General features: G+C 40.9%; 1 protein-coding gene and 1 long non-coding RNA gene across 3 annotated transcripts in view; one reads left to right on the top strand and one right to left on the bottom strand.

Moving 5' to 3' along the window:
• Positions 1 to 23022, bottom strand: part of Cubn (cubilin) — a 209786-nt gene that overhangs the window by 96879 nt on the left and 89885 nt on the right. For both annotated transcript variants that reach the window (XM_027405242.2, XM_035442818.1), the window contains exons 29-31: positions 16036 to 16217; positions 10452 to 10626; positions 8737 to 8906 (exon numbers count right to left, since the gene is read on the bottom strand). In XM_027405242.2, the coding sequence (XP_027261043.1) occupies positions 8737 to 8906; positions 10452 to 10626; positions 16036 to 16217 (527 nt within the window). The remainder of the gene's footprint in view (positions 1 to 8736; positions 8907 to 10451; positions 10627 to 16035; positions 16218 to 23022) is intronic.
• LOC113834627 lies at positions 1897 to 21919 on the top strand. Its single transcript, XR_003483294.2, has 3 exons — positions 1897 to 2446; positions 7704 to 7790; positions 19876 to 21919. It is a non-coding gene; the product is annotated as an uncharacterized LOC113834627 (long non-coding RNA).

The following is a 23022-nucleotide window of genomic DNA, read 5'->3' as shown; positions in this document are numbered from 1 at the left end:
GTTCAGGACTCCTGCTCTTGGCCTGTTGTTCTGCACCATCCCTATCTGACTCATGCTTCACATTTTCGGAAGCCTATGAGATGTAAAAACATGCAGTGTCTGCGAACCGTGACTTTAGAGACCCCTGAAAAAGGAAGCATTTAAAGAGACCCTGAGCCAAAATGAACGCAAAACATGGTAAATACCCTGACCCAGGAGCTGAGAGCTATGGCTTCAACTCAACTCCTTCCTTTGCTTTGTCACAGCTACTGGAGATTGGTTTGGCATGGGCATGGAAATGGCTAAGAAGGTTATCAAAAGTGAGTCACAAAGCAAACATTTCAAAGACCTTACTCAAGCAGCTCAGGGCAAACTAAGATGTTTGATGGGGATAACGGAGGAAGGGGAGAAGGGAAATAAGAAGGGAGAGAGAAAAGAAGGGGGGACTAAGGAGGAGGGGAGAGGAAGGAAGGGTGACTAGCCTGGATTCATTTGTAAAACAGTAAATATTTAAAGAAGGCCCTTTCCCTTTGTCTCTCTGAAGCCCCAGTCATCTGTTATTCCTGCTTCCCTTTGGCTCCTTTTGAGAGACATATCATGGACTACATGACAAAAAAAAAAATAGTAAGACAAATTATGGGTGCTGGATTAGGTGCCTGCCCTGTTGCACACTGGGTGTTGAACACCAAGCTCTGCTGCCTTGGAGTGGGGCTGGGGGATCTGGGTTGTTTCCATTCAGCTCAGACACTTGGCTTTCTTTCTCTTAGATAGGCACCAAAAGCTTCAGAACAGAACAAAACCAAACCAGTTGGGGTTCACATGCCCCCTGAGGCCCAGCTGTTTGTCTTAGTGTATCCTCCCTGCAAATAAGAGGCAGGATGGGCCTGAGCTCTGCTTGCTTTTTATCTGCACTGATTCTCACAAGGCAGACATTCCATTGCGATGAGCAAAGAGGCTGCTGGAAACAGAGGTCTGCCTCCAGGGGCCCTGGGTGCCCCTCAGCTGCCCTCCCTCCTCCCTCTCCCTTCCTGCCTCTTCCCTCCTCCCTCCCTCATGTTGAGCCCAACCATTTTCTCCCAGATCAATAAGAACATGCAGACCCAAAGCATCTAATGCTCACCAGAGAAATTCTAATGAAGCAATTAAAGTGGCAGTTAGAGGTCACTTTAACACATAGCCTTCAGGACAGAAAACATGATGGAGCTACTTTCTCCTGCTGAACACATAAAGTCACTCCCCAGCTAGCAGCTCCTACCACTGCCTAACTCATGCTTTATCATTCCCCTAACCAGAGGAGAGTTAAGTTCAGGGGGCTGGAAATCAGGTCAACAGAAAGCATAAACATGCTACCAAATTTGTTGACACCCAACTCCTATCCTACCTTTCAGTTCAGCTCTGTGTGGTACCCTCATCATTTTTTTTTTATTAGTTCAAATTAGGAACAAGCTTGCTTCACATGTCAATCCCTTCTCCTTCTCCCTCCCCTCCTCGCAACCCCCCACCGGCTCCCCAATCCATACCCCCCTCCACTCCCCAGGGAGGGAAAGGCCCTCCATGGGGGCTCCCCAAAGTCCACCACATCATCCTGGGCCAGGCCTGGGCCCTCCCCTATGTGTCCAGACTGAGAGCATCCTCTAATGTGGGATGGGCTCTCAAAGTCCCTTCTTACACCAGGGAAAAATACTGATCCACTACCAAGGGTCCCATAGAGTCCTGAGGCCTCCTCATTAACATCCACATTCAGGGGTCTGAATCATTCCTGTGCTGGCCTCCCACACAGCAGTCTGGTGTCCATGTGCTCCCTCTTGGTCAGGCCAGCTGTTTCTGTGGGTTTCACCAACCTGGTCTGACCCCTTTGATCTTCATTCCTCCCTCTAGACAACTGGCTTTCAGAGTTCAATTCAGTGTATAGCTGTGGGTGTCTGCCCATGCTTCCATCAGCCATAGAATTTTTAAAATAAATTGGTTTCCCTCTGCTTTTTATTCTAGTATTATGAAATTCTAGAAAATCCACCTGGGCCATGTTTTCTAAGTCCTCATGCCGTTCAGAATAATAAAGTTCTACATCAATAACAGTGCCAGGAGTGAGCGGATTGCAGCACAATCCACAGGTGTCCTAGGCACATCTTAAATGCACTGATCCCAGCAGGAGGACAGATGGCAAAGACTCATTCGCTCACTACTCACCATTGGTCTATTACGGATTCTTGCATCACACTGCTGCCTTTGGGTGCAGACTGCTCTGGGTTGCATGAGAGGAGGTGGGCAGTGTTTATTACTTTATTACCTTAGTTAATTGTGCATACCAGGGATAAACATTTGACAGAAACCACTAAAGGGAGGCCATGTTTAACTTGGCCCATGGCTCTATTTTTAATTTTTAATTTGTTTCCTCTGCATGCTGACGTTTGGGCCCACCCTACCTTCTAGATGAGCTGCTATCTGTGTATACGGAGGGAGGAGAAAGGTGAGTGCCACTCAAACCCCATGGACTTGCATTCCAGAGACTGAACTTGAGAGGTCCTGTGAGTCAGATTTGACATGATGCTGTCCTTACTGTCCATTGCACCCACCTTTCCCTCTTTGTACTCACGAAGGCAAGTTTAGTCTGGATGCTCTTCCCTAGCCTTTCAGGATCCCAGAGTCCTCAGGACATTGAGAAAAAGAGAGAGAGAGGGAGAGAGAGAGAGAGAGAGAGAGAGAGAGAGAGAGAGAGAGAGAGAGAGAGAGAGAGAGAGAGAGAGAGAGAGAGAGAGAGAGAGAGAGAGAGAGAGAGAGAGAGAGAGAGAGAGAGAGGCCATACTCAACACCAAGGCCCTAGCAGTGGATGCACATAATCAGAACCTAACAATGAATGAATGAATGAATGAATGAGCCAACCAATCTGATTGTCAGTCAATGGAATCTAGACCTCCTGATTTCTAACCAAGGACATTTCATACTCCCTATTTACATTTCTAACATTTTTTTTCTTTCAGTGATAATTCAAGTCCAGGTTCATCAGAAATATAAGTCAACTTTTATATTTTATCGAAATACTTATTCTTACTTTAGGGAGTATGATTAGGGAGGGCTTCCTTTGTGTACTGCACCTTGACCCAGATCCTATTAGTCTCTTTCTTAAGGGGATTTTTAAGGAGATAACACTAAATGATTTGTAGTCTGTCCTGACTTCAGCATTCTGTATCTTTATTAACTCTATGACTGTTGATGTTTCCACTATAATCATCCTAATTGCTACATTTTCCACAAAAACAGCATGACTTGTTCCATTTACAGTTTACCATGGTGTTGATGGCACACTTGAGCTTTGCTAAAGATGCCCTGAATACAACCATTATTAAAAGCATCATTGGCTGCTGCTTTTCCCCCTTTGCTAATGACTCTGAGCAACAAGATCAAGAAATTACCTTTGGTGTCTCCAACATGAATGATTGGCTTTGTATGGGCTTCAGCTACAGAGATTCTTGTGCAAGATATTGGACATCAAGGTGCATTTCACATCCAGTGTCCATCTGGCCATAAAGACAAATGGCTGGGATCTCAATGCTGGCCTTCATGAATCCTTGGACAACTCACTGTATCTTGCAGCCAAGCTTCCAGCCTCAGCAGAGCATTGCCCTGCCTGGTTCCAAACCTCTGCAGATATCCTGTTCCCCTAATCCAGTGTACTTGGTGACTGTGTGCAGCAGATGTCTTTCCCAACTTACCTATATGCCTTTTTCATACTTAGTTACCTTGTTGTAAAGGTGATTTCTAAATTATATAAGGATGACTTAGCTTATATAAATCTTGTGCCACTAACAACATAAATGTATAAATCAGAAAAAAAAAATAGGTCATGTGTTCTAACTTCTCATTCTAATAATGTACAATTGTAGGACCCATCAGGGTCATTGCATTAGTTAATTTTGTGTCAGTGACATAACATCTGACAGGGCCAGCTGAAGGGAGGGAGGACTTAACCTGGCTAATGGTTTCACGGTCACTTTAGCTCATCATAACAGAAAGAGCATGGTGGTGGAGGGGCTCCGATTCTGGTGGTAAGAGCATGTGAACTGGATAACTCACACAGAATACCACAAAGTATAACATTCGCATGGATGTTATAGTAACCTACTTCTTCCAGCCCACCCCAACACCCAAAGTCTCCACAGCCCTCCAAATGGCACTACAAGCTAAAATCAAGTGCTGAAATTATTAACCTTTGGGGCAATACCTCAGATTCAAACCATAATACTGTGTGTCAAGACTGTATTGATAACAGGCTACAACAATTTCTTTGTCTCTTACATTTGGCTGCTCTTTTTTCACAAGCATCTCATCTTTATTATATATATATATATATATATATATATATATATATATATATATTCAGAGAGTTTTCCTATGACTTTTAAAATAATTTTCTATTGGTTACTTTTATCCATGGGTTATTACCTTTCATCCTTCCATGTCATTTATGTCTATGATTCCATGGAGCACTCAAGAAGTCCTGTACTTTCTATCCTGATGTGATCTAGAGTCTTCCACCATTGCACACACTGACCTTTTCCTTACAAGGCTATCAAACCCAGTGACTCTGTTTCCATCCTTCTTATACTGTCATTTCTGCTGAATGTGACACCTTTGGTCACCCATTCCTTACTTTCAGCTTTGCTCTAGGTCTCTCTATGACCAGTCTCTCTGGTTCTTCTCCTATGTCCCTGGTATTCTACTCAGTTCCTGTCCTCTGAGCTTTCCTTTGCCCCTTGAATGGTGATGTGACCCCTGTTCTCTTATAAGTGACTACACTTAGTCCCACAACTTCAAGAACCCCCCAATTAGAAATACATATACAATTACATAAATATCCCCAATTAAGACCCCTACCTTGACCACTGAACTCAAGCTCTGAACTCTATAGGTAGCCATTAAACACAAAAGCTTCCAATCAAACCCAGATTGCTTAACTCTTTATTCAGTGAAAGGCATTGTCATTCACCTGTTCTGCACCCCACCCTCTATTGCCCACTCACCTTCCACCATATAATTGGCCCATGGGTTTTTCAACATAACAGGTCACTAGTATGAATGGTCCCTTCTTTCCATTCCTAAGACAACTACCCAGAATAAGACTTTACCACTCAATCATTTCCCACTGATTCTCAATGGTCTTTATTGAATCTTTTTCTTTTTCTCATTCTTTACAATGCTCATTGTAAAATATAGCCCTGAGTAGGTTATTCCTCTGTAATGTGGGAAAATTTACTGAATCTACCTATAAGATAATTTCATTTTCTTTTTAACTAGAGCTTGGAAAAGGATTCGACTTGGATGGCTTCTGTTGGCTTTGGTCTTCATGCTTCTTCACGACTGTCTATACTCCAGGCACAAATCTTTGCCTTTTCTGTTCTAACATCCATTTGCCATTTTCCTACCCATCCTTCTCTGGCAGCCTCCCTTACCGCTTGCCTCACTGCACACTCTCTGTCACTTAACTGTCACCTCCAGTGTAAAAGATTTTCCAGCTTCCAGAAACAAATGAGTCACTCCCTGCTGCTTTCTTGTGATTATTACGGCAGTGTGCTGAGTCTTGGGTACACCAAGGTAGAATTCCATTAGGAAGATTCATAAACTGCATCTAAGGAGTTTTAGGCCCAGTGTCAAAGATGAGGAGCCTCCCAGCTTGTTGCTAAGCCCATTTACCCTTCTAATATTGCATGCTGCCTCTTCTCCTGCTCATTGAACATGCCTGTCTGAAATCACATGACCCAGCAGTAACAGAAGCATGCATGCTGAAGGCCACAGTCAAAAGTTCTCTTTGACAGCAAGCACGTCATTCCACATTTTTTCAAATAACCCAAGACAAATATGGCATAGACCACCCTTATTAACCTAGTCCATTCAATGAGACTAAAGCTGAATGCTAAACTCTTCTCAAGCAGCACAGCTAGTAATGACCACATCTGGGCTAGACCCAGCTTCATTAAACTAGAAAGCCAGATCTCTGAGCCACTGTACTACAGTGACACTCAGCATTGGTGCAGCTCACTAGTTATATCATAACTCGTCAAGTGCTTCGGGATTTCTGCTTCTCAGCACCCTTCTGCCCACAGCCTAGGCTATTCCAGCTGTTTCATACTGAGAATGTGTTCAGAGGATCATATGCTGTGTTCTGATGCCTCTGCCAAGCGGAATCCCTCCCAAAATCCGTCTGTCAATTTACTTGTGCGCCCCCATCCTCTGATGAGACCACATTTGAGGTTTTGTTTCCTCTTGCCCATTTTCTCCTGCCATGGTTGGTTAAGCCAAGCCCTGTTATGCATGGAGATATGTCAGTAGTTAACACAAACTTTTATCTGTATATTTGTCCGAAAGGTCCATGGAAAAAACATTTCATGAGCACAGAAAGGAAAAACACACCCAAGTTGGGTGTGCCTTTAACCTGGGCTTTTGACCTGATCATACACTGTATATTGAGCTCTAGGGATCACAGAATATGCCATGGAGCAGCTGTATCTCCACTTGTCTACACTGTGGGTGCTAAAGGAAGAGGAAGTGGAGAGGTGCCTGTTGTCCTTGTCTATGGGTAGACAGTATGCTTCCAACCCATCCTAACTTCTACCAAAGACCCTTCTCTGATTCTGTATTTACTCATGTTTTGCATGTAAAGAAATTTTGCAAGCCTATAGAGTTTCTTTCTTTAGGCAGAACTTACAATTCCATTTGCTTTTTGTTTGTTGGCTTGCTTCTGATTGTTGCTGTAGAAAGTCAGCATTTAGTCTACAGGATTCTCAAAGATAGTCTTTCTACACCCCTCCCCTTGCTTTTAGTTTTTCTTAAGTAAACATGCCTTTCTATTTATTCTGCTTGTGAATTTAGGTAATTCTGTCATGTTCTTTTCTCTCTTCTAGGATCTTTTTCTATGCATCTCTAACATGTCTGAGCCCTCTTCCTATTTTAGTCTTCTGTTCACCTATGCCTTTCTTGTATTCATTATTCTGACTTGTCTTCCAGTTCATCATTTCTCACTTATTAGTTAATCTAATTTTTCCAAACATCCTTATCCTGGAGTCTTTAGATAGTGTGGGTTTTTTTGGGGGGGGCGTCTAAAATTTTCACTTTGCTCTTTTTATGGCTGTAATGTGGCTTTGTATAGTTTTCAATTCTTTACTAAAATATTTTAGTTTGATTTTTATCTTCAGGAGCTTAGTGTCTGGTGACCTCAGTATTGGGCATGTCATCAACTTTGTTTCTGTTACCCATTGTTCTGCTGTGTCTCATTTACACCTTCAACAGGCTGCTGGATACAGCACATGAGAACATACAGAGGGTGTAGGATGATTCTCTCTCCCCTTAAAGAAAACTCTACATTGCTTTCCCAGTGCCCATACCTGAACATATAAACAATACAAGTTTTGCTGTCCTTTATTTTGAGGTTTGTGGGGACAACACAGATGACTTGAAGCTGGGAAGCAGTCACTGTAGAGGCTATTGCACCTTTATTTTACTTAGGGAATAAAGTTTTTTTTTCAGAATCTGTACCTAACTGGGCTCTGAGCTCATTGTCATCATTGCTCTTGAAGCCCCACAAGTACTGCTGACCTTTTTTGAATGGTCAAAACCCTTATGGGCAAAGACTGTTCGAAATTCTGTGTTCACATTTCACATATTAAATGAGACATTGCTACATTCAGAAAGCTGTTTTTAAATGTCATCCAATTTTAAATATTCTTTTCCAGGAGAGTTGGTCCAAATTAGCATTAAGGAGAATGGATGTCCTATGTATATTACCTTGCCCACTTGGATTCTGAAGGCTTGGTTAGAGGGTAAGTATACAGTCATGAGTCCAATGAACTTTTTCTAATGATCCAACCTTGTAAAATAAAACTTAAAATGCACACTTAATGATTTTGAAACATGGAAAAACTTTTGGAATTTCTTGAGTCACATTCAAAAGAAACTAAAATAGGAAGATCCACTAACCAAGAAAGCTTGGTTTACATTAGTGTGAGTTACCTAGAAACAAATGGAACATGGAAAATCTTTTGCTGGAAAAATCAGTAACCAAAACTTTTTTAAAGTGCAAAGCTGAAGAACACTTCATTCATTCTTACATTAACTACATAGTATTCATTTCAAGTCAGAAAGCTTTAGTTGTTGGTAGCTGCAACAACTCTTTATCATTAAACCCACTAATAGCTGCATCCCTTTCTGTTCCCCAGTCTCCCAGCCTGTTTGGTTCTATCAGAGTATTGTTTTGTTCAAGTAGAAAACTGAAAAAATCTGATCATGAGAAAAGACTGTTTAGGAACCACAGAAGCTTAATGATAACCCATCTAAATTAGTAATGATGACTCTCCAAATGGGCTTCCCTGATCTAGTTTGTGGCCAGTCATGCCCATAAGGAGGCTTTGTAGAAATTCCTGTTTACACACACACACACACACACACACACACACACACACACACACACACTTTTCCAAGATAATGGACTGAGATAGGGCTATTGAAGCTATTTTTTTATATGAAGCAAAAATCAAAATAAAACCTAAAATGCTAGAGTGGGGATGCAGCTGCTGAACAAGCCTCCACATCATCTACCTCCTGGTCAGATTTTAAGCAAAACAAAGAAACAAACAGAAATACAATGTCCTTATATTTAAAATTGCTAGGAATTGGCTCTCCTATAACCTGACTCTGAAAACATCCAGCATATTCTCAATATTCGCTCACATTGCAATAGTAACAATGTTTGAAATTTGTGCCACTTACCATAATACAGGAATCTGTTGCTTCAAGGTCAAAGTCAGTGATGTTGAAGAGCACCCGGTAATGTTTTTCAACTTGAATAGCCCAAGAACACTCAGTATTAGCTTTGTAGCCATTTGGGTAATTTGGAGAGTGAATCTCTCCTCTGGGAACCTGGAAAATCCCTCCACAACCTGCAAGAAGGACACCCAGTTCAGTTATGACAGGAATTCCTGTGATATAAAACTGTAAGTCACCTGGTTCTAACACCACAGATGATCAGAATCCTATGTGACTTCACTACTGTATCGGTTCTATGCTAAAACTTTAATGAACTAAATATCAACGTTAATTCATTCATCCCAAGATAAATAATAGGCCATGGATAATATGAATAAAATACTTTAAATACTATAAATATTGCTGTCAAAGTTAATTAAAATAATAATGTTGGCTGAGGGTATAATTCATTTGGTAGTGTTTGCCTAGCATGCACAAGAACCTAGTTTCAAATCCCAAAACTGCATAAATTGTGCATAGCCATGCATCCTATAACGCCAGTATTCCAGAAGTGGAGACAGGAGGATCAGAATTTCCAAGTTATTTGTTACTATATGGAAAGTTTGAGATCAGCATGGTCATGTCTCAAAAAAAATTAAAAATGACAGCAAAAATAATACAGATGAATTCATGCTTTCACAAACTACAAGGTATCCCTTTGTTGTTCTCTAAAACATCACATACTCTAAGAATCATCCTTGCCTTTGAAATGTTAGATAGTCTAGTTGCATATAATGTTATAGATTAATTACTATCTGCCTTTGAAATTGTTAATACTCCAGATAGAATACATTACTTAAGATGTGTTTAATTCCATAATGTTATCAAATATCTGTTAATGAAAAGTCTATCAATGTAAACTATTGTTCTTTGGATTTATGATAATACCAACAACTGGCAGGTAATTTCAGCACTTTTTGCTGGCAGTGGGACTAACCTGAATGTTCTACATATAAATTAATAGGTAATTCACTCTAAGAGAGATTTCACATAGCTCCACACTGCCTTGGTGTTAAGAAAGTGGCCTAAGGATCTCTGCACTAGCATACAGCAATGGGACCTTGGGAAAGTCATTGAGCTCTCTAAGCTTCCTTCCCCTTCCCTGTTTGTCAGATGAGGGTATACAATAGATTTCCCTCACAGTGTAAATTGTAAAGATTAAATAAAATAACACTCATTAGGTAGAAAAGTACCTGAGATATAGTAACCATTCTACAAACACCACTAACCCCAGCAATCATGTTAAAGAAATGTGATATAATGTGTAATGTAAAAATCTGAAACAAGCAATTTATTTTGACAACCTAAGATCTTGGGCAGAAAATCACTGTCTCAACACTTAATTTTGGATTTGACACATTCAGTGCTTATTTCTTTTGACATTTGCTAAGGATCCAAAGTCTACTCTATGGCATGAGGTAACTGGATGCTTGCTAATGTTTAGATGTGACCTGGGGAATATAAACCACCACTATTCTGCTCTTACATGGACTGGCCTACTTATATTCTGAGAAAGGTAAACCCCACCATGATTTTTAAGGAAGAGTATATATCAAAGCAACACTGGCTACTGAAGAAGTTACAAAGTCATTGGGGTATAACTCTCATGCCTTCTTCCAATAATTTTGTAAAATTCAAATTCAGCTCAAATGCCTCCAGGATATCTCTTTATTACTTACCTCCAGGGACTGCTCGCCATGAAGCATTGAAACCTCTCCCGTTTATACTGCTGTCAGTATTAAATCGGATTGCTAGTTCATTGTCAGTGCTGAAGAGTTGCATGGGGTTTGCCGATGGTGTTCTGGAACACAACTGAGCTATTCTTGGAGAGTGAAAATCAAGGCCTGTATAGATCTAACAAGGTGCAGAAAAGGACGTTAGTTAAAAGATCCAGCCAGGCATTTCAACTCTGTCTTGAGCTGCTGTTTTGCAACAACTCTTAGAATCTATTATGATTAGAGATTGCTCTCAGTCTCCCTGGGTGAGATGAACTATAAATTTGAACTGAGTGTTTATAGGCACCCATTCTGCTTCAGGAAGACAAAATTTCAATCACCCATAAAATACCTATTTGCTTCATTAGATTCAATAGTCAAGTTAGAACAGATAGATTATTCCAGCCTTTTCCCTGTTTTCTTTCTTCTTTTTCGTGTATCTGAATTCTTGCTTTCTCTGACAGAGACATTGCATATAGTACGGTATAAAGACATATTTTCTAAGTCTTATAAGTCTCAGGAGAAAGTTGGTTTTGTTTATAAATATTGAGCTCACTGAAGGCTTTTGATTTTCTAGTTAAAATTCCATCTACCCTGAAAATTGAATGTTTATTAGGATTAGGAATCAAACATAGCAGGTTTGCTTCCTCAAAAGGAATCAAATACAACCTGCAGAAGTGTACTCTGGACATCACAGGAGTGACGTGGAATCTCCCACACCTGCTCTAAAGAGTGCAGCCAGGATTTCCCACCTCCCATGTGGAAACCCTCTAAGTCTGTCTCACATGACTGCAGCCGACCCATGTACCCCCAAGTTTGCCCGACTGTATGTCTGACTGGAATCCCACAACTCAGGGGCACATTCTGCTGGCAAGTGTTTCCTTTCCTCAGCCCTACCTCCAGGCGAACTCATATGCCAGACACTCCTTATCTGGGAGTGAGGGGACAAAACAACTTAAAGAGAAGACACTGGCATCCCTACTCCCATCTTCAAAGTCTTCTCAATGTTGCTTTGTAGAAGACAGATCACTTTGGGTGACAGTTTTCAAGGGTAATGATGTCTGAGTCCTTCACAGCAGCCAGGAAGGCATCTCTGGGTGATACCTCGATGGGCAACAACCCCTCACCTCTCCAAGCTGGGCCTCTTTCCTCTGCTCTTCTGCACCCCTCCCTCACCTTGCCCCCACTTCATGCTCACCCTCAAGCCCTCAGCTGACTGATAGGGAATTCACTCAAGAGTTCCCTGGGGAGAGAGTGAGAACAAGAAACCCACTTTGGAAGAGGAGTATATGACTTGAATTTATAATGATTTCTTTGTCTGATTATCTCCACAACCCCACACCCTCCCACCCCCAGCCAGGCAAGAACTGCTAAAGAAAAAGAAACTTCTGTTCCCCAGAGGGCTGAGCACAAAGCACAGTAATTGCAAAGGAATGAGGCAGGCAATTGCTCTGGGCTCATTTTCATTAGGAGGAACTAATGTTTGCTGTTGGTGAGGCCCTGAAGATGCCATGAAAAGCCCAGCTTTGGAAAGAGCCTCCATTGTTGGCTCTTTCCATGTATGCACATGTGAACAGAAGCTCATCTTGTTAAGAAACTCTTTCTGTCCTTCCTACCTCAGCCCAGAGCACAGTCCCCACCAAGCACATGCAGCTAGCAGCATGTGTTCCTAATCTGAGGAGCGCAACAAGCAGCATGTATTCCCAGAGAACACTGCACTGGTGCTAAGTGCTGACAAAGAAACTTACAAGTCGGCAAAATAATCTTTATTTTCCCTGTCCATGTATCCCCTTGAGATCACAAACATAATGGGTATGAGTTGGCTAGGCCTAGAAGCCTCCAAAAGAATAAACACTGCCACTTCGGACATTCTTTGCCTCCCCTGGCTCCGGGCTCAGCTCACAAATGACCATTGCTGAGAGGCCCTGCCTCTGCAAGCTGCCCACACCAAGCAATTGTCTTTTTTATTGTACCAGGGTGGGGATTTCCTCTCCAGGCTCTGCACAGAGCTTTCTTGGAGACCGAAACAAAATCAGCCTGGGATTTCCATAACCAAAACAACAGGATGGCGGTTTTTGGTTCCCATAAATAAAACTGATAGTTAGCACATGGTCAAAGTGGGAAAGGATGGAAAGAATTTCAGGGCGTGATTCATTCCACTCCAGCTTGTGACTAAATGCTGTGGGGGCAAGCGATGGTACGCCGATCAGAGATTAATGTGTGTTTTTAGCAAATGCCCAGGATGGGGAGTATTTCAAAGCCTGTAGTTTTAATCTGTTCTGAACATTGCTTTCTGCTCTGTTAGCTCCATTTATTCTGAAGATCAAGTCAGCATTCTGGAGTTATGAGTAGCTCTAGGGCTGTTGCTTTGTTCAACTGGCCACTTTGTGGACAATGATTCTTTAAAGGAGAGGTGGTAAAATTCAGTGGATCCCAGGCAGTCCAGTGTCTAGTGACAGTAAGTCCTACTTGGCTGTGCTCAGTAGGACAGGAAATGTGAATGTGCAAGTTGAGAAAGTTAGCTTTGTTTCTGGAGTACACACCCATCTGGGTAACAGATTTAAAAACCTACTGTCAATGTATTATCAGTGACTAAGGAAAGAAAATTAAAAAAAAAAAAATTCTTCTCAAGCTGATATCAGGGCTAACTCACTAAAAAACTGAACATTGGTAGAGAAATGAAAAAAGTTTGTGAACGAAAGGCCAAGGAGTTACTCTTTATAGCCTCTGAACCTTGACACAGTCTTTCAAACTGTGCTCCTAGTAGAAGTTGGGAGCCCACAAAATTGTCAGCTTGTCCTAATAAACATTCCCAAGCAGGCTGCCACCTCTTGTCACAGACATTTTTGATCTGGCATAGGTCTGCCTACCTCTAAGAGTGCTGCTTGCTGCCTGGAGTCTCTCATTTTGAGTGCTGCTTGAGGCCGCTTACAGAGGACACCCCTTGTCTATGCTTTCTCACATAATGGATGTGACAAGACCCAAAGCACAATGAATCCATTTACATTTTGCCAAGTGGGCACCAATCACATGTACTCTGGAATACTAAGATGAAGGGCTTGGAACCTGGAACCGTGTGCAATGCTGCGGAGAATCAGCTGCCAACCCTTTGTAAGTGTTAAGGGTTTTATGCAATCAAATAGTATCCTTGTTGGTAGAGAAATGACTTGAGCATCCCGTGGATCCTTCTTCAAGCTTTAAGGGTGAATTTTGGGGGGCACCTTGTTCTTACCACAGAGAGGGGTATGGATTTGACCCAAGGCCTCCCAGTTTTGGACCTGACTCCCTTTCTCTCACTGCCTCCTTGTAGAGGGAACTGAGGGGCTGAATGTAATTCCGCGTGACTGTACCCACTAGGGCTTGAGAACTCCATTTCTTCTTACCAAGTAACTTTTAAGGGTTAAAGTTTTCCTATAAAGCCCTCTTTGCTATTTTCAATCTTCACTTTATCTGAGCTTGCAGAGAGCAGTGAGTGGTAACTGGATTCATGGATTTATTTCATAGTAGGCCTTCCATTTGTGGAGGAGAGTTCTCGCTGGAGAAAACTATATCAAGATTAATATATGGAAAACAGCAGTTGCCAAAGGAAACCTTGAAACTCTTCCCCTCCTAGCTGTATAGAAGAGATCCTGCCCAAGGAAAGCCCAGGATATACTAAAGGGCCCAGCCCCCTGCTTTGGCAGCCATGACAGGCTGCAGAAAAGACCCAGCAAGACATAGGCCTCTGACTGAGCAGCATGTGCTGAGCTCTCCACCTTGCCTGACCTTGCACTATGCACTAGGAAGCCAGATAGCCTCCATGTGGCAAGGAACCAATCAGAAGTCAGCTGGTGGGCTCTGGATGTGCTTTACTGATAATAGTGGAATGCAGAGGGATGGCCTTTAGGAATAGCCACCGTCCTGCAGCTGCAACTGACCAATCAACTCAGGACAGGTTGCCCAATCCCAGAGGTGCACCAATCCTGAGACTGTTGGTATGTAACTCACAGACCCCAGCATACTCCCCTTGTTCTACCCCAATATATTCCCTGCTCCACTGCTGCTCAAGGTCCTCCTGCTTTACACGTTGTGTCAGATGGATGAGGGAACCTGAGTATACTCGTAAAATTAAAGACTCTTTGCTTTTGCATCAGGTCTGGTCTCATGGTGGTTTGGGGGGGTTCAGAGTCTGGGCACAACAGGCACAACAATACAAATGAGGGAGAGGCTTGAGCTGCATACATGGCCAAAGAAGTTGATGAGCACTGAGGCACGCTACTCTCAAGGGCATGCTTTCCCTCAGCTCACTAGCCCAGTCTCATTTCCCTTTCTTAAAAACTGTCTCTATGTCTATGTATAACCATGTATCCCTGGTCTACTTCATTACCCTGGGACACATGAAACTGGAAACTTCATCAGGTACCATCCATGCCTATAACAGCCACCATCCAGGCAGTCATAGAAAAGGCCATGAATGTGAGATGTGATTTGACAACTCCTAATATGTGGACAGAGTCCTCCTCGTCTTGCATGAGACTATTCACATCCAATGTGGATGTGGTTGTGTACAATCATTGTGACCCAAATGTGTGTTGTTACCACATGTCAGTCAGAGTTGTGGATGCTTTTGCTCATTCACGAACATCGGGTGCTTACTCTTTGCCAGGCATTTGGCACTATGAATACAGGGGGGCAGGGAGGGAATAAACCAAATGCCCAGCCTCATGAATTCTACATGTTATTAGCTGTATAATGACGTGAAATAGTTGTACCCATAGCTGAGGTGATGGAGAATTTGTGTATGTCTGGAAACCATTCAATTTGCTGATATATTCGGAAGTTGATTATTACAAACTAAGGCCCCAAATTCTCAAAGGTTGCATTAATTTCTCTGAGATAAATTCTTGAAGTAGCATTGGAAAGTCCTTATCTACAAAGGCCTTTTTGTAGATAAAGGCCACACTAAGTGACTTAAAAGACAGTCCCTCTGTAGCAGCTGCAGCTGTATCTCTAGCAGAACAGTGGCCAGAACCCCAGGTGGTAGCTGTGAAAGCAATACACCTGTGGTCAGTGTGCTGGGGCCCATCTTCCCACTGACTTCCAAATGCAGAATTCATTCTCTAAGGGAGATTCCTCAGACCAGGAGTAGAAGTGAGGGCTGCTAAAAATCCCAAGCACAGTCTTTATCAACAGGGATCACAGAAAGGGACCAATGAATCAGCTTCCTCTCCATCCCTAAAAGGGACCAAAACCAACTTGTCCACTGCAGCTCGGCTCCTTCCTTCCATGGGCAACCCTTTTCCAGTTCTTTTCTAACATTGTGCCCCAATTGCTGCTGGCTCTCCTTACCTCCTAGTGAACCAGCCCCAGCCAAGGCCCCCAGGCACTACTAGGAGAGAGATCCAACTGGCATATTAATCCCATATGTGTGCTAACATTATCCACAGAGAGGAGATACTTGTTAGAATGTCTAAGAATAGAACAGGGCTAGCCACTGGAATGAATGTAGGCTCTCTCCAGTTTTACCCTAGATTTTGTAATATACTGAAAAAACAATTTGACTTCCTACCTCCAGGGTGTCATAGTTGCAGTTTGAGTGATATTCCACATCAAAATCATGGATGGTGAGCTGAATGATATTCCCTGGGGCCACATGAATGTTCCAGATACACTCCTTGTCGGGAGGATAGCCGTTAGGGTACCCAGGGCTGCTGAAAGATCCTGTGTCTCCAGACATCTCCCCACCACAGCCTGTTGAACACAAAAAGCTTAGTTAGTGCAAAGTGGCCAGAAAATATTTAAACTTTCATCTCATCAAAGGTGACAGAGGATGTACAATGCCTCCTATAGGAGAAAAGTTACAATAAAGTTTAATTTTGCCATCACAAAGCAGTAAGAAGGGTGTAGGTATAGCTTAAGTGGTAAAACACATGCTTAGGTTATACAACGCCCTGGCTTTAATCGCTAGTAAAAAAGGCAAGCGAGGGAAATCGTAGTTATTAAATTTATTCTTTTGAGATAATGATTATTTTATTTCTATAATAATGCCGAGTTCTTATTCCTACCACATCCAGATTTTTTTTTATTAGCTTTAGGTGAAAAGACCTAGGAGGAAGACAATGGGTTCTGGGAGTCAGGGTCCTGAGTCAACAGCAGAATTTCAAATCTATAAAGGACCTGATTGTAGCCAGGCATGGTGGTGCATGTCTGCAGTCCCAGCAGGGGAGGTGGAGATGGGATCAGGAGGGACAAGGTCAACCTCAGTTCCATAGCAAGTTGAGCCCAGCCTCTGTAACACTGTGAGACTGAAGCAGGAGGGAGGGAGCCACTGATTCTGGGTCAAAGTTCCTAAAGTGCAAGCTAGCACCTTCTCCGTATGCTTTTCTCCTTTTTCCACTTGAAACTTTTATTCCCAGACTTTAAACCTGTAGCTCAAGGCAATACCTTTCCTAAGTCTTATAATGTTTCACCTTTTATTTTGGGGGAAGAGGGGAGGGAATCCCATTTTGAAAAAAATCTATTTAAAACTAAACATTGATATTTTAGACTGTGGAGAATGGTCTAAAAATCAGCATAATCAAAGATTAGGAACTATTTTTCCTACTGTAAAACACACTGAAAATATTCCTGAAACTAAAACCAGCATAGCTTACACAGTTCTTCAGAATGTCTGCTCAACTCTAGGGGGCACCAGTCACAGTCTATTTGCTCTAGAAATTGGTACTTCGTGAGCTAAGGGCAGCAACACTGCGGCCTGTGTTATGTTCAAACATGGATCTTACCCTAAATTACAAGTGAGTGAAGCCATTCTGTTTACATGCTAGGGTTCTTGAAAACCATTTTATCAAATAAATAACCCAATGAGAAAGTCCTTTGGGAGAAGAAGCTGGGAGCATCTTTATTTAGATTGAGTCCATCAGCCAATCAAATCCATTATTTTAAATTAGTCGACCCATCTAAGCCTTTGCATCACATTTTCTCATTGTCCCAATTGTTTTAGGTTTCCTTGTAAATTTCTCTGCACCTAGCAGGATAGTAACACCGTGACCTGTCACTGCATACTGGGATGATGATATCAATTTCTTGACTCCAGTGTGGCTTTGAAAGCCATATTTACAGCCCTGTGGATCCACAGTACCCTCTCCTACAGTTCAAGACCAATAATAAGCAAGGTTTGTTTAATAATAGGAATAAAATATTGCTTTTAAGTTTATCATTTTATGCTCCCATCAATAGTGAGTGAGGGTGTGTGTGTGTTTGAAGAGAAATTCTAATATTTTCATTTTACCCTGTTAGGAAAATGTGGTTATGGAAAAAAATAAGAGAGACTATTGAAACTTGAAAATTCTGTCAAATTCTGTTTTTTTCTTTATGTTCTCATTACTTCTGTATTTTACCGTATTAAAAGGTAGTAGATTTGACTTCAAAGTACATATCAAATATAAATTAAAATATGGAATTTAGTAACATTTATGGCTGAAGCCATAAATGTCTAGAAAATAAAATCAATTCTGATAATTATGTTAGAGACATGATGACATATTTGTTATTCTAAATTTCAAAAAAGCAAAATAGTTTTCCAGTTGCCTCCATGAACAAGTTGCCTGCTTGTTCACTTACTGAATGAGTTATTACTAGGTATATGCCTTAGGAGAAACATTGCTGCAGGGAACAAGTTCATTTAATCTCTTAGAAAACAAATCCATGAACATACATTTTTAGGATTAGTCACTATTAAACATTATTGCTTTTTCTTTCATTTATAAAGATTAATTTCAATAAGTTTTTATTTAAAAAACAAGTGAGTTTTTTTTTAAATATACTTTATTGATTAGCTTTTCAAAGCAGGACGGGAGCCAAGAATCCGATATTATCTCAGTGCCCAGTGAGGGGGCAGGATGTTAGTATCCTGCTAGGTGCAAAGGAATTTACAAGGAAACCTACAACAATTGGAAAACACAATGGGAAAATGTAATGCAGAGGCTTAAGTGAGTCAACTTTGATTTTAAAATAATGGATATGATTGGCTGATGGGCTCAACCTAAAGGCAGAGATGTGATATATGAGCTCCCAGCTCCTTCTCTCAAAGGGCTTTCTCATTGGGTTGTTTATTTGATAAAATGGTTATCAAGAACCCTAGCATGTAAACAGAATGGCTTCACTCACTTGTAATTTAGGGAAATTGCCTTTTTTTGAACATAGCACAGGCCCCAGTGTTGCCCTAGCTCAGGAAGTATGAATTTCTAGAGTAAGTAGACTGTGAATGGTGCCCTCAAGAGTTTTTATACATTTTTTTTTTTTTTGGTTTTGTATTTTGTTTTTTATTTTGAGATAGGGTTTCATTATGTACTCTTGGCTAGCCTGGAACTCACTATGTAGACTAGGCTGGCCTCATAAAGATTTGTCTGCCTCTCTGAGTGCTGGGATCAAAGGTGTGCTCCACTAAGCCTGCCCTTAAATAGTATCAATACCAACAAGAATGAATGAATGATCATGTCATAGTTTGTTAGATTGATGACATTGGGTTTGAGACTTAACATCATAGGAAGGGATTAGAAAGAGAACACTGAAGATGAAAAAATTAGTGACTACCAACAGTTACCTGGAAATAACATAGGAGGTGATTCCAGACTACCAATACCCTTTGTGTACTCATGCTGTGTTTGTGGTTGAGCGAATAACAAAATATAGAAGAAATAGGGAGGTTCTTAATAACTTGAAATTTGTGACTAAAATAGATGAAAGTTGATTTAGGAAAAGCATGCCAGGGCTCCACATGGAGAATGTGACAACATGACAAAAATGTCAACTAATGAGAGAACAAGAGCATGACATAAATGTTTCCAGAGTTTCAAATTTAGTAGAACAGTGATGTGACTGCTTGTAGTTTGTCCAAGTTTGTCATGGGGAGAAGAATATTTGTAACTGTTTAATTAACATCTAGGTCAAACCATTTTGGAAACAGTCTAGTACATGGGTTAAATGTGGGTTGTGGCATTAGACAAAGTGGGCTTCAATTCTGCTATGATGCTTCATGGATAATTTACTATCTCTAATCTCCAGATCATCTTTCGAATATTAGTCCTTAACTCATGGAGTTGTTATATGGGTTAATAAAAGAGTCAAAATAAGGTTTCTGGTAAAGTGTCTTCAATAGGACAATTGCTTGACAATACTATGTATTGTCTCCTAGCAAGAACTTTCTAGACACAAGAACACACTAAAAAATTTTGGGTCTAGGAGTAAAATTATTGGCTAATAATTTAGCTACCAATAGAGAAAAGATGCAAAATTCATTGTTCATTAAGTTACATGCTTTTAAAACCTGCTCATATGTAGGAAAAATTGTCAGATATTCTGATGCGTGCACACCTCCTCCCCCTCTAATTCTGTGTTGTCTCCATGACAGAGAGACAGTGCTGTAGTGCTGTAAGGACCACAATGGACACTACCCTCATGGCTGCTCTACTCACTGACTAAAAGAATTACCACAGCAACCTGGATAAAGGAAGCAGAGCAAAATCTTGTCATTGACTTTAAGGCAAATCTGACACTGTCTAGTATGTTAATGTCATAGACAGTCATTGAACAGGACTACAATAGAGTTTTGAAGCCACTCACACGTTTCTCCAGTTTTAAACAGTTGATCTTTAGAAAACCTTTACCAGTGACTGATAATCTGTTTGATTTTATTCTCCTCCAAATCCCAGTCATCAGCTGAAAGGAAGCATTAACCTTATCAGCAGGAAGCACATTGCCCTACAGCGCTCTCAACAAGGAAAAGTTGAAAGCTGTTGCTAAGTCTATTTGGATAGATAATTTAAAATTCTGTTGGTGAAATAACTCACCTAATACTGTTTGTGTTTTGTCTAGAATAAGCTATGAGTTATTAAGTTGTAGCACAAAAATATTGTAAGGGTCTCCTATGTGTATTCTGTCTTAAGCCAATTATGATCAGTTTTCAGTTCATCTTCTTGTGCCCCAGGATCACTCAAACTGTCATCTCTTCACATGTGGTGTTTTCCTAACACTATAATCCAGACGCCAATTTGTCAGGAGAAATGCCGGTATGAAACAAATATGGCCAAAGCCTATATGGCCTCCCACTAATGCTGGAGGAAAAGGAACTGAGAAGCCAGCTTCCTGGGTAGCCTCACACTCCATGCTCTACTTCCTGAGGGGCATGCTTGAGAGAAATCAGCAGTTGATGGTACAAAGCCTGAGAGCTGAGTGCAGTAAAAAATGACAGCTACAATAAAAACAAATGTTAAACACAACAAAATGAGAAGGTTCACATACTCAACTGGATATTGATTTATAATTTAATAGTCTTTCTGTGACCTAAAAATGAAGATTTTTGTTCTATAGTACCTTGAAATGGGCTCATCGGTCAGGTCAATTTACTTCCATCACATAAAAAGGCCTCTGCCTCTGCCTGTATTTGCCTGACTCACCTCTGGTTTGTTTTACTGAAGCTGATTTTATTTAAAACACATAAGCACAAAAGCTTGAAGGGTATCCATGGAAGAGCCTATTTTATTCTCTGTACTGGAATTTAAAAACTCATGGCTTATGTCAGGTACAACAGGTACAGTATTAGGAGAGTTCTGTTAAGAACAGAACTTTCAGTTATCTTCAAAAGAAAGCAAGTTCAGCAACAGCCAAAAAGGATGAGAAAGAAGGGCAGGAAAGAACTGGGGCAAACTAGGGATTTGGCAGGGGTGGTTTGATGGTAATTAGCAATGAAAAGTTGGGAATTTAGGGAGGGTCCAAACTGTGACAAGGTAACGTATTTCCTAGTTCTCTTGTTCTACTTCAGTCCATAGTCATTCTAGCTTGTGTGCTCGTTCTCACAGATAAACGCTAACTCATAAATATTCCCTAGAAATTAATCTACAGATTGTAAAGTTCTGGTCAGTCCTGACAAATTTGGAAGATTATCTTTGCCTGTGACTTGAAAGACAATAAATTTGAGATATTCCTAAGGAAAATCAGGGAATAAGAAGACAGAAACAAAGAAACAGACAAAGCCACAGAAGAAGAGTTATCCAAAGTCATGGAACAGAACATCCTGGAGTAAGTAGAGTTATTTCCCAGATTTGTGTCCACCAGGAACCTGGGCATGAGACAGGCAGGTCTTTGCTATGTTATCACCTCACAAAGAAGTTACTAGATTAGGGTGCGCTGAAATCTAACATGATTGATATCCTCGTGAGAAGAAACAAAGTGAACTCAACACTGAGAGGAGGCAATCATATAAAGTTAGAAGTGCCAGTTGAGGTCATAGCTGCTATAAGCCATGAAAATCAAGAATTTCCAGCAGACAACAGAAGCTTGGAAAGGAAGGAGGATTCTTCTCCAGGGTACTGTTTTGTGGAATGGCCTTGCCAATACCTTGAGTTTAGATCTGTGCCTTCTAGAGTAAAGTAATAAATTCCTTTTGTCTTGAGCCACCTACTCTGGGTACTTTATTGCAATAGCCTGTGAAGCTAATAAATCTCAATCCTTTGCTCATAAACAGGGCAACCAAACTCCCAAGCAGGCATGAGGTGGCATCGGCTCTGGGTGTCACGTGGGAAGGACGGTGTTGTGTGAGTTTTCCTCCCTCATCTTGGACTGACTTCCTATTTACCTTCTTGGATATTAGATGATGGTTAGATGAGGATGAGGTTAGAAATAGAAAAGATCTACCATGGAGGAATCCAGCCACAGACACTGGGTCTATCACCACATTAGGGGGAAACAAGGAGTTAAAACAATGACTTAAAAAAAGATTTAAGAAGTCATTATGAGATGGAAAATTTCATCCTCTGTGTGAATCTCACTCCTACTCTGCACTTAGTAATAATACATTTTGACTGACATATATATATATATATGTATATATATATATATATATGTGTGTTGTGTGTGTGTGTGTGTGTATGTGTGTGTATATATATGTATATATATGTGATATATATATATATATATATATATATATATATGAGAAAGAGATGGAAGTTAACTGTTTTTAATACTAGAGACCAAAACCAAATCAAAGAAACCCATATCATAAAGTGTGTGACTTGGACAAAAGAAAAATATCAGAAGTTCAAAATCAATGCTACCTATAGCTATAAAATGACAGGATCACTATGTGATTCATGATATGCAAGATTAAGCCAACAGCAGCATCTATCTAGGATGCCCTGGGTCTGAATATTGAAGTTCTTCACCTTAGTACACCAGTAAAAGAAATGAATCTAGGCTGACCATACTTTATATAAAGTTTAATTTCCTGTCCATAAGGATAAACATCTTTCATTTTATCCCAGACAAGTATATCCAGTCTCATCATCTTTTCATTGTGATGAACTGTACCCTTTTCCTTCCAATCTACTCATTTCCATTTTGAATTTCTAGTCAGATTGGAAATGTTTTCCCAGTAGAAATTCTCTGCTTACAGTTCTCTAGGATAAATCAATTCATCGATTATACTCATTCTATCTATCTCTATCATCTATCTCGTCTCTATCTCTCAGACAGTTTTGAAACCATTTAACATTTCTAAACA

Source organism: Cricetulus griseus, chromosome 3, assembly GCF_003668045.3.
Source record: "Cricetulus griseus strain 17A/GY chromosome 3, alternate assembly CriGri-PICRH-1.0, whole genome shotgun sequence".
Classification (NCBI taxonomy): domain Eukaryota; kingdom Metazoa; phylum Chordata; class Mammalia; order Rodentia; family Cricetidae; genus Cricetulus; species Cricetulus griseus.
Note: the sequence above shows the minus strand (reverse complement) of the source record. Positions and strands in the feature narration are given on the sequence as shown.